Source organism: Thermobia domestica, chromosome 10 (genome assembly GCF_964235325.1).
Source record: "Thermobia domestica chromosome 10, izTheDome1.hap1.1, whole genome shotgun sequence".
Classification (NCBI taxonomy): Eukaryota; Metazoa; Arthropoda; class Insecta; order Zygentoma; family Lepismatidae; genus Thermobia; species Thermobia domestica.
The window spans coordinates 243,477,503-243,491,203 of NC_137463.1; the positions used below are offsets into that span (position 1 = coordinate 243,477,503).

At 34.3% G+C, this 13,701-nt stretch overlaps 1 protein-coding gene across 1 annotated transcript in view; it reads left to right on the plus strand.

Moving 5' to 3' along the window:
* Positions 1 to 13,701, plus strand: part of LOC145661881 (cadherin-AgCad1-like) — a 233,881-nt gene that overhangs the window by 82,182 nt on the left and 137,998 nt on the right. Inside the window, exons 10-11 of the mRNA XM_081727223.1 lie at positions 6,705 to 6,865; positions 11,112 to 11,280. Of these exons, the coding sequence (XP_081583349.1) occupies positions 6,705 to 6,865; positions 11,112 to 11,280 (330 nt within the window). The remainder of the gene's footprint in view (positions 1 to 6,704; positions 6,866 to 11,111; positions 11,281 to 13,701) is intronic.

Sequence of the window (13,701 nt, forward strand, 5' to 3'; positions counted from 1 at the left end):
TATTATTATTATTATTATTATTATTATTATTATTATTATTATTAAAGCTTTTTGTTCCTAATTCAGTTATTTTACTTTATTATTTAACGAATATATTGAAAATTGTCAGAGACACGTATGCAGTAATTTATTTCGGGAGGGGTCCGACTTCAATATTAGGATAAATTATAATAAAATTTTAAAAGATAATCCCCAAAATTAGGCTAAATTTACAGAAAAGTTGGGGTTTCAGAGGAGGTCCGGACCCCCTGGACCCACCCCTAAATGTGTCCTTGTTTGTCAGTAACATTTCCTCATTTTGAAACCCTCAAAAACTTCGGATAGACTATATAAAGGAAAACGAGTTATTTTCGATAAAATATCACTTCAAGGAGACGCGACAGTTTTATTGCACATGGTGGTATCCAACGTTCACAAGGGCAAGAATTCCTTCCCTTTTATTCTTTTGCTATTGTGCTGTATCGAAAGGTCAGGTTTGTAACATATTACTCCTACGAACAAGCATGACTGGCAGATAGGAATACTGAACACAACTCCAGAGAAATGCATGCTGAACTTACGTTTATAGCTACGCTTTGTGATTTGCCCTCAAGGTCAATCGAGTGGTAATTCAGTTCCGTCTCTGTTCTTAAGCCATGTTCGTATTACTTCGAACAGTTTTGATAATGAAAAGCATGCCTCTTAATATAACAGACTTCTTTCGCGTAAGAAATCGAAACTCAGTTGGTCAGAGCAAGTAGTCTGTAAGAATTAGGTTGTTAGTTAGTTAGGAGCCCAGTACGAGTAAGGGTTTTTATTACTATTGTTTTTATCTTTTTTATGTGAGGAAAAATCAAATTGTGACATCCCGATATCAAATGTATTTGATTAGGTAGCTTTGTCTTAGCTAAACTTTAAACATCAGTAACTGTCGAAATTTTTTCACTAACCGATCACTTACTGAACATTTCAAACACGTCAAACCAGTGGCATAACATGAAGGTTAACCTCTCCTCCGCAATCCTTAGTTATGCGTCCGTACTTTGAAGGGCGGACTAAGGGCCGGGCGACTGCCCGGGGCGCCAGAGAAAGAGGGGCACCAAAACGAGCCTCAAAAAGTAAATTTTATAATGTGCTTTCTACTGACGTTTTTGGTTTATATTCTTGTAAAGTAGTGGCAATTATATGATCTTTTTTCATTTCACTATGGAAGAAGAGAGTTTCATAGTACTAAGGGGGCTGTATCGAAAAATTGAGAGATGGCATGTAGAATAAAGAGTGCCGGGAATTAAGTATTGTTTGTTTGTTTGCTTGAGTTTAGCGTTCCACGGTTATGCCTTAATGGGCAAGGGAGATGTGGATACTAATTATAGTGGAATCCGAACCACTTTTATTGTTCAACAGTAATCCACCGGGAATTGGACCCGGTACCACAGAAGGCAGGCATGCTAGCCACTAGACCAGGGGGGGTGGAGTTGGTATTGTTTATAGCGGGCCATATTCTTTGTGAAGTTTTCCTAGCTAAGAATTTCTTTTTGAAAATGGGTTTAAAACAGGGGCGTCATTTAGGGAGGGCAGGGAGGGGCATTTGCCCCCCCCTGAGTTTGAGATGTATATAGATTTATCATTAGAATAGTAGTAAATCAGTGAAAAACGCGAAATTTTACTTATATCAAGAGGTCTTGCCCCCCCCCCCCAAAGCAAAATCTGAAATGACGCTCCTGGTTTAAACTATTAAAAACACTATGATAAAATGTAAAATATAGGCTACTACTAGGGGAAGGGCGCCAAAAAGTCACTTTGCCCGTGTGAAAATTTGGCCTGCTCCACCCTGCGTACTTTCTGTATACTTTTTGGCCTTGCAGCTTGTGCGGTCCCCACGCCACATTGTTGCGGGGGCGCTATTTACGCCTACCCTTCGAACGTAATTCAATAACGGTTTAAGAAATTCTACCATCAGCGTGGAAACGGGAATATATTTTTCTAATAGTCCCATAGAACTTTCACTCAGAACGCCAGATGCAATTTTTCAGAGTGGGCTCTGGCTAAGTAGAAGGAAGATCTGTTTCCTAAGTAAGTTCCTTTCAGAAAGTTTGCTATTTCTTTAACAGTGATGTAAATAAACATACTCATCGTTATTAGCTCGACACCAAACCATCCTGGACAAATCCCTCTAGAACAATGATCGGCAAAAGTTATTCTGCCTAATTTTATAAGCGACTCAAGGGTGAAACACTTGTTAACGAAAGCAATATTGTGTATATACTGCCTTGTTTCTGACAAAATATAAAGTCTTTTGTAATCTTTAGACACTTTTCCTATTCTTTTTGTCACCCTTGGTTGTGTAGGGAAGCCTCGAACAAATAAAGAAGAGGTAATATTACAGTTAAGGGGCGCTATAAATATATTAGGTACCGGTATTTCTTTTGTTACCTAACCATAACGGCCTAGGGTCGTCTTCAGTAGAATAAAAAATGCTACGTGATATTACATTCACGAAGGAGGAAAGGATGCTCTAAATATATTTCTTATTCATTTTGTCTGCCCTGCTTCTCAGAAATTATATACCTTGTGTTGGAGGGTGCTGAAAAGAGAGGAGGGGGAAATAAAACGTCGTGCCCCCTCATACATTTTAAATTTTGTGACGTGGTTGCTCAAATTATTACTAAAGAAAGCACATTAAACTAAGATGTCTAAAGTTACAACATTATGTAATGGTGGCATATTCAGTAATAATAATAATAATAATAATAATAATAATAATAATAATAATAATAATAATAAATATGAATGTCTTTGGAGAGCCGAAATTATGTGACAAATCATTATAGGTAGAGCTTTAAGATGAGTGGTCATAGGGGAGGAAAAACAGGATTTTTCTCTCTCTGACTCTCTAACGTTAAGATTATGTGCTGAAGGTAAGAAGCATCATCATTCTACAATAGGTTGCTTTTACGTAGAATATCTATTACTTGAGCTCTCCTCCTTCGGGCAACTTTGCTTATGTAGTAAATTCAAAACAATTTCTATTTAAGACAAATATTTATAGAGAAAATTAAACATTTAATAGGGAAATCTGTTATCAAAATATCCAAACACGTAGATAGAAGACTATGTAGTGAGTAATTGTGAAACTATAAAATTCTCCAAATTAGAATTAACATTTACTGGAAAACATTCGTTATGCATCAGTGAGCACAGGGGAAATAATTACGAATCTGTTTGCAAACAAAAATTAGAGACACTAATGCAAATGCGACGATATTTTCTCCCTCTTTTTTTTTTTTTTTTTTTTTTTTTTTTGGTATCGTCATGAGTTTTACACATATGTTACAATTTGATTCTTTCCCAAATAAAAAATACATAAAATAACCTTAGTGATAAAAATGACAACAGTACTTCCACGGGATTCGAACCGTCTACCTTCGGTCTACAAACTCGTTGCTTTATTTAACTGAGCTATTTGCTCTCTTACGTAAGCTGAACCTGTTCTACAGTAAAGACGATTTTTCATTACGATTGGGCTAACAATTCGTCTTTTTCCATAGGTAATTTCCACTATTTGCACTATCTATACGTTAATACTTAGCATAGATTCATATATTTGGAGTTCGCTGATAATGCATATAATAAGACATACTAGAAATATTTCGTTAAAATTTTCGTTTGTAGATCTAATCCACGCTTCTCTCAATGACATAGATGTCGCTGCTTCGTGTTGAACTGCAGAATTCCCTCGCGTTCTTGAAAATTTCCCACTTTAGCAGAGTTGGTAATTCTCGAGATTTCTGTCGATTTAATGTTTTTTGCTTCTAATTTCTTTATTTTAAGCTAATATCTAACACAAATATTAAAAACGGGTTTGTTATTAACCTGTCCTGCTGGGGAAACCTTCCGAAATTTCGAACATATAAAGAAAACGGAGATATTTTCAAAAAACTTCAAAATAAAGAGACGCGTCATTTAGTGATGTGAGGCGGAAAATTTTCCGCGGAAAATTTTCCATTTCGGAAAATTTTCCGGAAAATTTTCCGCTATATTTTTCCGGAAAATTTTCCGTTCTAAAAAATATCAGTAATCAAGTAACAATTCCTCAGCAATCATGAAATTGATTGAATTCATGTATAGAAACGTTAAAAACTGAAAGATCGTTTAAAGAATCTGAAAATTTTCATAGTTCAGACAATTTTCAGTACTATGTAGGAACAAGTTAAACCATTTTTCATTAATCGAAATATTTTCTGACTTATATGGGAAAATTGAAGAATTTTTTATGAGTCGGAAAGTTTTCATCATTTCGAAACAAGAACTAAAAAAACTGTTTTCTGAATCGGAAAGTTTTATCGCTCTGTAGAAACAAGTGAGAGGAATTTTCATGAATCGGAAAATTTTCATCACGATGTAGAAACAAGTGGAAAACACTTTTCATAGGCCTGACAATTTTGGATATTATGTATACTGATGTTCGGTGGAAAATTTTCCACTATAATTAACTGCACATAAAGCTACAAAATTGAATTTCAGTAGAGGAAAGTTAGTCAGCAACAAATTATAATTTTCCAATTAGCTTTCGGGTTCCGAAAAATTTTGTATTTCAAGTTGGGAAATAAAATTTTACACAGTGTTTCTCTCTATATATAGAAGAAAATTTTTCACCTCACAACACGGTTAAACAACGATGTAGGAATAAGTGGACTATTCTTTTACGAATCGGAAAATTTTCCGTTTCAAAATTTTCCGGAAAATTTTAATCACTGTACAGGACAGACAATTTTTCGATTCATGGAAAATTGTTCCACTTGTTCCTACATAGTACTGAAAATTATATAAACCATGAAAATTTTCAGATTCTTTAGACGATCTTTCACTTTCTAACATTTCTATATATGAATTCGATCAATTTTATGAATACTGACGAATTGTTACTTGATCATTGATATTTGTTAAGAACGGAAAAATTTCCGGAAAAATATAGAAGAAAATTCTCCACCTCACACCACGGCTAAACAACGATGTAGGAATAAGTGGAGTATATTTTTACGAATCGGAAAATTTTCCGTTTCAAAATTTCCCGGAAAATTTTTGTCACTGTAGAGGACACAAGTTTTCGATTCATGAAAAATTGTTCCACTTGTTCCTACATAATACTGAAAATTGTCTAAGCTATGAAAATTTTCAGATTCCTTAAACGATCTTTCACTTTCTAACATTTCTATATATGAATTCAATCAATTTTTTGAATACTGACGAATTGTTACTTAATCACTGATATTTGTTAAGAACGGAAAAATTTCCGGAAAAATATATAAGAAAATTTTCCAACTCACATCTCAACTAAACAACGATGTAGGAATAAGTGGAATATATTTTTATGAATCGGATAGTTTCATCACTATACAGGACAGACAACTTTTCGATTCATGAAAAACTGTTCCACTTGTTCCTACATCGTACTGAAAATTGTCTAAGCCATGAAAATTTTCAGATTCTTTAAACGATCTTTCACTTTCTAACATTTCTATATATGAATTGAATCAATTTTATGAACACTGACGAATTGTTACTTAATCACTGATATTTGTTAAGAACGGAAAACTTTCCGGAAAAATATAGAAGAAAATTTTCCAACTCACATCTCAACTAAACAACGATGTAGGAATAAGTGGAATATATTTTTATGAATCGGAAAATTTTCATCACTGTACAGGACAGACAACTTTTCGATTCATGAAAAATTGTTCCACTTGTTCCTACATCGTACTGAAAATTGTCTAAGCCATGAAAATTTTCAGATTCTTTAAACGATCTTTCACTTTCTAACATTTCTATATATGAATTGAATCAATTTTATGAATACTGACGAATTGTTACTTAATCACTGATATTTGTTAAGAACGGAAAAATTTCCGGAAAAATATAGAAGAAAATTTTCCAACTCACATCTCAACTAAACAACGATGTAGGAATAAGTGGAATATATTTTTATGAATCGGAAAATTTTCATCACTGCACAGGACAGACAACTTTTCGATTCATGAAAAATTGTTCCACTTGTTCCTACATCGTACTGAAAATTGTCTAAGCCATGAAAATTTTCAGATTCTTTAAACGATCTTTCACTTTCTAACATTTCTATATATGAATTGAATCAGTTTTATGAATACTGACGAATTGTTACTTAATCACTGATATTTGTTAAGAACGGAAAATTTTCCGGAAAAATATAGAAGAAAATTTTCCACCTCACATCTTGACTAAACAACGATATAGGAATAAGTGGAGTATGTTTTTATGAATCGGAAAATTTTCCGGGAAAATTTTCCAGAAAATTTTCCGGAAAATTTTCATCACTGGCGTCATTTATTTTGCTCATGGTAGTACCTATAAATTTTCTATTTGGTAGAACCGTCTGGTCGAGTGAACTCGTGAGCTCTCTTACTATCAAATATATCATCTTTCGAATAACATAATTTATCTGAAATAAGAATTACGAACCAAGTTTGGGTTACTGTATAATAATCACTGTTCAGGCTATACTGTAATTGAGGATTATCCCTGTTGTGTTGAAATAAACAAATTAATAAATAACATTATTTTAAGCTTCCTAATGAGTCCTTGTTGTTTTAAACTTATATTCATGATGTATTTAATGCTATCAAATTTTATTTAAGCCTCTACTCCAAGTTAGTTATATAATAAAGTTCCTGCTTTTATTAATTTTGCAGGTGTTTTACTCTGGAAACTGAACTAGATGAAACTGATAAAAACAAAGCAAATGGAGTTTTAAAATTAACTGACAAGAAATTAAATTGGGGCAGTTTTGATACTGTTAACTTCATGATTGCAGTGAAGGATGAATACGGTATAACTGAACAGAAAGCGGAAGGTATGTTGCGTTTCAAAACAAGTGCAAGTTAATGTAAATATACACATAACTGTTGTACTGAATATTAATTTCTAAAACATCTTGGAGCGTGTTGGCATATAATGATCACGGGTTTTAAAATTCAATTGTATTACCTAACAAGGGTGTTTATCTTTCAAAACATGTTAGGGGACAAGCAGGGCCGTGCCGGGGAAAATCAGCGCCCGGGGCGAGAGTATACGACGGCGCCCCCATACATATATTCCAAGCAATTTTTCCTATCTTTTTTCCTTTTTTTTCTCCCAAATTTTTCGCCCCCCATGGCACGGTCCTGGGAACAAGTGTGTGATTAGTATCGTCGATAGAAACACTAAGGTATATGTCGGCTTTTGGGGAGCCAAAACTAGGTTTAAAATATGTTGACAGGAGGAATGCATGTAGCAGCAAAGGTTACTAGAGAACAGGTTGCCTCGAAACACTTCGGTTTTCGTTCGGAGGAAGTCGGTGAAGATCGTAATACGTCACCCGTAGACCAAACGCTTTGAAGACTATGATCATTCTACAGTTTTAAATACACTAAATAGAATTAGAATTATTATTTTAGGCAATAATCTTGGCGTACTGAAATTTAACAAAAACACCATCGAAATGAAGAATTTGTTGTAAAGAAGTTTCTTTTAAAATGTGGTGGTGTATGTACTGATGAAATGCTGAAGACAATGACCGAAGACAAAGATGTTCTTAAGTCAACATTGAGACTCAATCAGGAATGGAAGAAGATGGACTGGCGTAGCAGGTTGGCTTGCAATAATAATAATAATAATAATAATAATAATAATAATAATAATAATAATAATAATAATAATAATAATAATAATAATAATAATAATAATAATAAAGAAAATACAAAAAATACACCCTCATTAAGTAATTAGTACAATAAAAATGTTCCCGTTGATCATTCTTCACCATCATCGAATCAAAGCAGTGGTGTAGCCACAGAGGCATCGGGGCCAGACCCCCAAATGATTTCCTGGACCACCGAAATGACCCGCTTTTATAACACCATCGTCAGATTACCTCGCTTCAGTCATTTAAAAATAACAAAGAACATATAATTAATAATCGGTAAATTATTTAACGATCCTTACCGATCGAAAAATAGTATGGTATCTCTTCCGTGTAAGGAATGACCAAATGCAGAGCTTGCTGCCACATTTGCTACAATCGATTGATCTAGTGCTCCTGTGCGGATCATGTCCAATATGAAGCATGAAAATATTTTATATAGGTCTGTTTTAAAATAATTGTCAATCTATGCTAATACGAGAATTTGTATGATGTTTTTAGTCAAGAATAATAAATAGATATTTTTGTCACGAAATAAAGAAATTAAGCGAAATTTCAAAGAAAATCACTCTTATGTAGATAGGTTTTGTGTAAATGGTCTTAAATTGTAATAGTTATGCACAAAGGCATAACATTTGGTCCGGAGCTGTGGTTCTTGGTTAAGCATAATAAAAACTACTTCTTACATAATATTTATGGAGAAAAAGCAAAAACCAAAGCTTTAAAAAAGTGTTTTAGTTTTCCGGACGAATACGAAAAATTTTCAGTTTTTTCAGGCCTCAAAATCACTAACGTAACACTTTTTTTTGGCTTTGTAAATTGTAGCTGTCTTCCCCCCACACACACAAAAAATGACGTGCCCCTCTTAGATAGATTTAAGATTAATTGTTACGAGCCGTGAATTCTTAATGAGATCGTATAAAAATACAGGGTGTTTCAAAACAACACCGACAACGTTTGTGTGATGATTTCTGACACCAAGATAAGGCAAAAAGTATAGACCAACCTTGGTGGAGAAATCCGTCATTTTGGAGTTATAGGCTGCCGAAGACATAAAAAAATGTATTTTAAAGGTCCATAGCTCCAAACTTATGGGATCTACCGTAGTGGGGTTTCAAGACCGCTTAGAAACTAATATCCAAAAATACATTTTTCAGAATCCTAAGGTACTCCGGCAACAATTTTTATAGAGGGAGTTTGGCTACGGGAATATAATTTGAAGTGCTCACCATCTACCTCTAAAAAAATTGTTGCAGAAGTACCGCAGGATTCCGAAACATGGACATTTGGATAGGGCACACACTAGTTTTTAAGTAAAGTCTTGACCCAACTACGGTAGATCCCATAGTATTGAAGCTATGGACTTTTTAAAGTTCATTTTTTTTAATGCTTTCGGTAGCCTATAAACCCGAAATGACGGATTTCGGCACCCAGGTTGGTCTATACTTTTTGCCTTATCTTGGAGGCACGGGGCTATAATGCCTACATTAACTGCTTTGATCATTACATTTTAGTATTTAGTAAATGATCATGACATAACAGCCAGAAGTCGCTGTCTGGTTATATGCGAAAATATTACGTACACAATTGTTGGAAAGAAAAATGGCTCTTTCGACAGACAGTTCTTTGCGTGCATGAACCTGATATGTTACATGATGGTGCCACTAGTCTCGATTGTCACCAGTTTCTTCCTCTGCTAGCGTTTCTGTTTCGCTTTCTACGTCTAGATCTCTTTCGGTATGTTGACCTAGAGAAAGCTGTAATTTTTTTGGCGGTGGAGTAACACTGAATATACGTGACATTCAAATCGTTCTCAACCGTCTTCCTTTGCACTTAAGAACATTTATCCTAACTGCTCATAAATAACACTCCAAACAAACCATAAACGGCACGAGTGTAATGTCTATTGGACGGGCTGCTGCCATCGCTAAATTTATACCAAAACTTTGTATATTTTGTTAATGTATCAATAACAATGGTAGTATCAATAATATAGAAAATGTTAAAAAGTCATTTTAAACTAAAGTCATTTTAAACTAAAGGGGGGCGCGGTGGCTCAGTGGTAGAGCGTTCACCTCCGGTGCTTGGGGTCCCTGGTTCGATCCCAGCTCGCGCCGTGTGGACTTTGTGGTGGACAAACATCGTGCTCGTGGGTTTTCTCGGGGTTCTCCCGTTTCCTCCCACTTTCTTCATTCCACCATTTCACTCATTTCTCATTATCACCGTCTCCTTTAGCCTAACCGGCATAACCGTGGGACGTTAAACTTAAAGATTTCATTTCATTTCATTTTCATTTTAAACTAAATCCAACATATTAAATATGGAGCTATAGAGATTATACAACGTGTTCACTAAGTTTGTACATGGCTTTCTGTACAAGAAGGTAAAAAATGCAACATCGTTTTTTTTTTTTTTTTTTTCACCAGCTCAACCAAAAGACCATCCTCAACTAGAAGTACTTGTTGATTTATTTCTCTTATGTAATAAGGAAACATGTGACTTACTTTACTGTTCAGCTTCCTTTTAAGCCGTGTGACGATTTGTTTGCGCTGACTTTACTTCCGTAGTAGTCTCACAGTTCTGGTGGAATATAAGTAAGAAGCTTTTGCGAATCCTTTACTTTCGCTGCAGCCAAGTTTCTTCATCCGAAGTACAGAGCAAGCAATTCCTAGAGATGTGGGTGCTGGCCACACACGGCGATCATGATTGTTTGTCATTTAGTTATATCGGAGAGTAAGCGATATGAACAATACCAGATTCCACCTTCATAATTCTAATTTTGCAATCTTTCTGTATGTAAACTGGTTCACCCTGAACATATTCTTTGCGGAAGACTAAAGATGAAATAACAGGAGCAAGGAAAAAAAACATATTTCTCGTCATTTCTGTTACTTGAAAAGATCTGGTTCCTTTTGATGTTCTGATGAAGTCGGCCCACATGTGGAATGTATACTGCTGTTGTAGACCTTTCCTTCTTTTCAAAATACCAAAATCCCTCTCACAATATAGGAAAGTACGACCAGGTAACAGAAAATTGTGTTGTGCATCATTAAAAATTCATCACAATGTCGTTTGTATCAAGAGTGGAAACAGTACAATGTAGATAGAACATATCAGGCTCTTGCACGCTACAAACGTTAATTTCAATTCCTGATACGATGTGCGCCCCAGCTTTTGGTGGACTTGTAAACTTCCCACAACTCTGAATTTTTTTAAAGGAAGTCGAACGACCTTTGGAGCTTTCATGAATGGCGATAATTCACTTTTCACAAAAATGTCACATATCAGGTTCTTGCATGCACACACAGATGGCAGATATATATCGCATACTCTTGTTTTCGACATGTTTTGCTTGAACAATTAATTTGAATGAAATAAGAAGCGTTATTTCCTTGAAATAATATTGTTTCCATTTTAGGTGTGCTTGTTGTAACTATAGTGGATGTGAACGACCATCCGCCTGTTTTCCAAACCTTAAAAAATTTTACCGTTGTGGAAAATTCTGCTCATGACACTTTAATAGGAACTATTACAGCAACGGACGAAGATGGGCCACCAGAAAATAACAAAATAGTATATTCTTTATTGTAAGTATAAAATGGTGCCTTTATATCACATCTTTATTGTAAGTATAAATGTTGTGTTTATATCACATCTTTTCTAACATATTTTTTAAATACTAAGTGAAATATTTACTCTTGTAGCTAGGGTTTTTGTAAACGAGCATACGAGATAGCCAGATTTCGTACTTCAAACAAAAATGATGTTTTAGTTGTTTGATGTTGGATTACAGAAGACAGCCGCGGCAATCCGGCAACATAGCGGTAAGACCAACTTCACACGTACGTTGAAAAGTTATTATCATACCAACAAAGATTTATAAAATATGTGAATTATTCAGTGTATTATTCCAGAAAAATAATGTAAATATTTCAGGCATATTTATACATGATGGCATGACCTTGGTACCGTTGAAAAATGGAAAGGCACTAGTCTGGGATTTCACATGTTCCGATACGTTTGCTCCTTCCAACTTATCCCATTCTTCAATTCAGGCAGGTCTCGTCGCCGCTCACAGAGAATCAGACAAAAGACTAAAATACTCAAACCTATTGGACAAATATTGGTTTGTAACAGTAGCAATAGAAACCAGTGGGTCTTGGGGTCACGAAGGATCTAATTTCATTAATGAAGTTGGTCATCGAATAGCAATCAAAACTGGTGACCACCGAGCTACTGTATTCCTTTTCCAACGTATCAGCATCGCCATCCAGCGCGGGAATGTGTCATCGATCTTAGGCACATTACCTCCTGGTAAAGAACTGGACGAGATTTTTCTTCTATAAAACACAATAAGACGGAAGTAGAGACATCCTAGGAGGCTGACAACCACTTTGACTATGTTCATGAAGAATGTTTTGAATACAGTTTGGATAAATATAAATTCTTGGAAGTCATGGCTAATACCGGTAAATTTGGGAGTGGTAGCAACATTATCTACAGATTTTACTTTGTTGCTCAAAATCGTTAAAGACCCGAAAGATATTGTTGTCAAGCTGTCCGATGTTTATTTTGGAACAAATATGCTATAACTAATGTTTAAGAAAATATGTCATACTTTTTATCATGTAACTTTAGTTTTGGTTAATGGTTGTCAAAATAAACTATTCTGTTTATACATTCAATTTTCGTTATTAAATAGATATTTTGGGTGGCATCACAATAGGGCATTCACTCGGCTGCCTGGCGGGCCCTGGTGGTAAATTTTAGAAACAAAGTATGAAACAAATGTCAATAGTCTCATAGTTGCAATACAGTAGAGTTCCGAAAACTAGGCCTAGTGTGAACCGAAGGTTGGCCGAGTTTGTGACAATACCGGGTTATCGGGAATGGGGTTGAAAATGATTTAAGTACGAGGGTTTCCTCAGAAAATACAGTACTGTACTTGTATGTATTGGTTACTTCAGAATATAACAGAGAATAAACTGGGTATGTCCATGGTAACTCACGTTACGTAATGACGTATATTTTGAAGAATACTAACCACAAATAAACTTAAAAGCTCCGCTTTTTTTTTTTTAAAAAAAAAAGGAAAGCTGTCGTATTTATACAGATAATTACCAAATATCGTCATTTTATATGATATAGCAAACCTAGGAGAAAAGAAAATACTATAGTAACTCACGTTACAATTTTTTTCCCTACATTCAGAACCTGAGATTTTTCAGTACATTTTCTTTTGTGCTGGCATAGCTATGTTCATGAAATTACTATGTAAGATAGGGACACACATAATTTAATTATGGCAAAAATATTAAATTTTTATTTACATTTTATGACTATTTATTTTAGTGGAATATGCACAGAGTCGAGTAACTCACGTTACATTTGTCAACGATTTTTTATTATTAAGTATAAGCAACATACATTTATAATAACTTGAAATAAGCACAGTTTAATTAAGTTGAACATTGAACTTTACTTTAAGAAAAGATTTCATCAGTTATATGAAATTTTACTTGGGATACCGACAGAAAAAAAAAAGACCTATGCAATAATAAATAAAGCTTGTATAGCATAATCAACATTAAAACTTAGTAGATTAAAGGTAACCTACGGAAAATATAAGAAAATAGTTATTCTCTGAAAAACAATTAATGATGCCAGCTACATACAACTATATTTTTTTTTATCAAAGGAACAAGTTAACTAAAAATTATAACTATATTTCTTTCATGAATTTTTGTCCCTGTTTCCGTAGACATGCCCAACTGTCCAAATACCCTTAAACAAAGGAAAACTACGTACTTTATAAAGGCATAAAGCCTTTACTATGCATGTAAATGAAAATTAATGAATACACAATGTACAGTAATTTATCTGATAAGACAGATTCAAAAAGAAGGAAAAAAATACTTTACGAAGGAATAAAACTGTCTATGTTGAAAATTAACTAGTCGAATTTGCAAAAACTAGCTATTTAAAAAAAAAAAAAAAAGAAGAAGAAG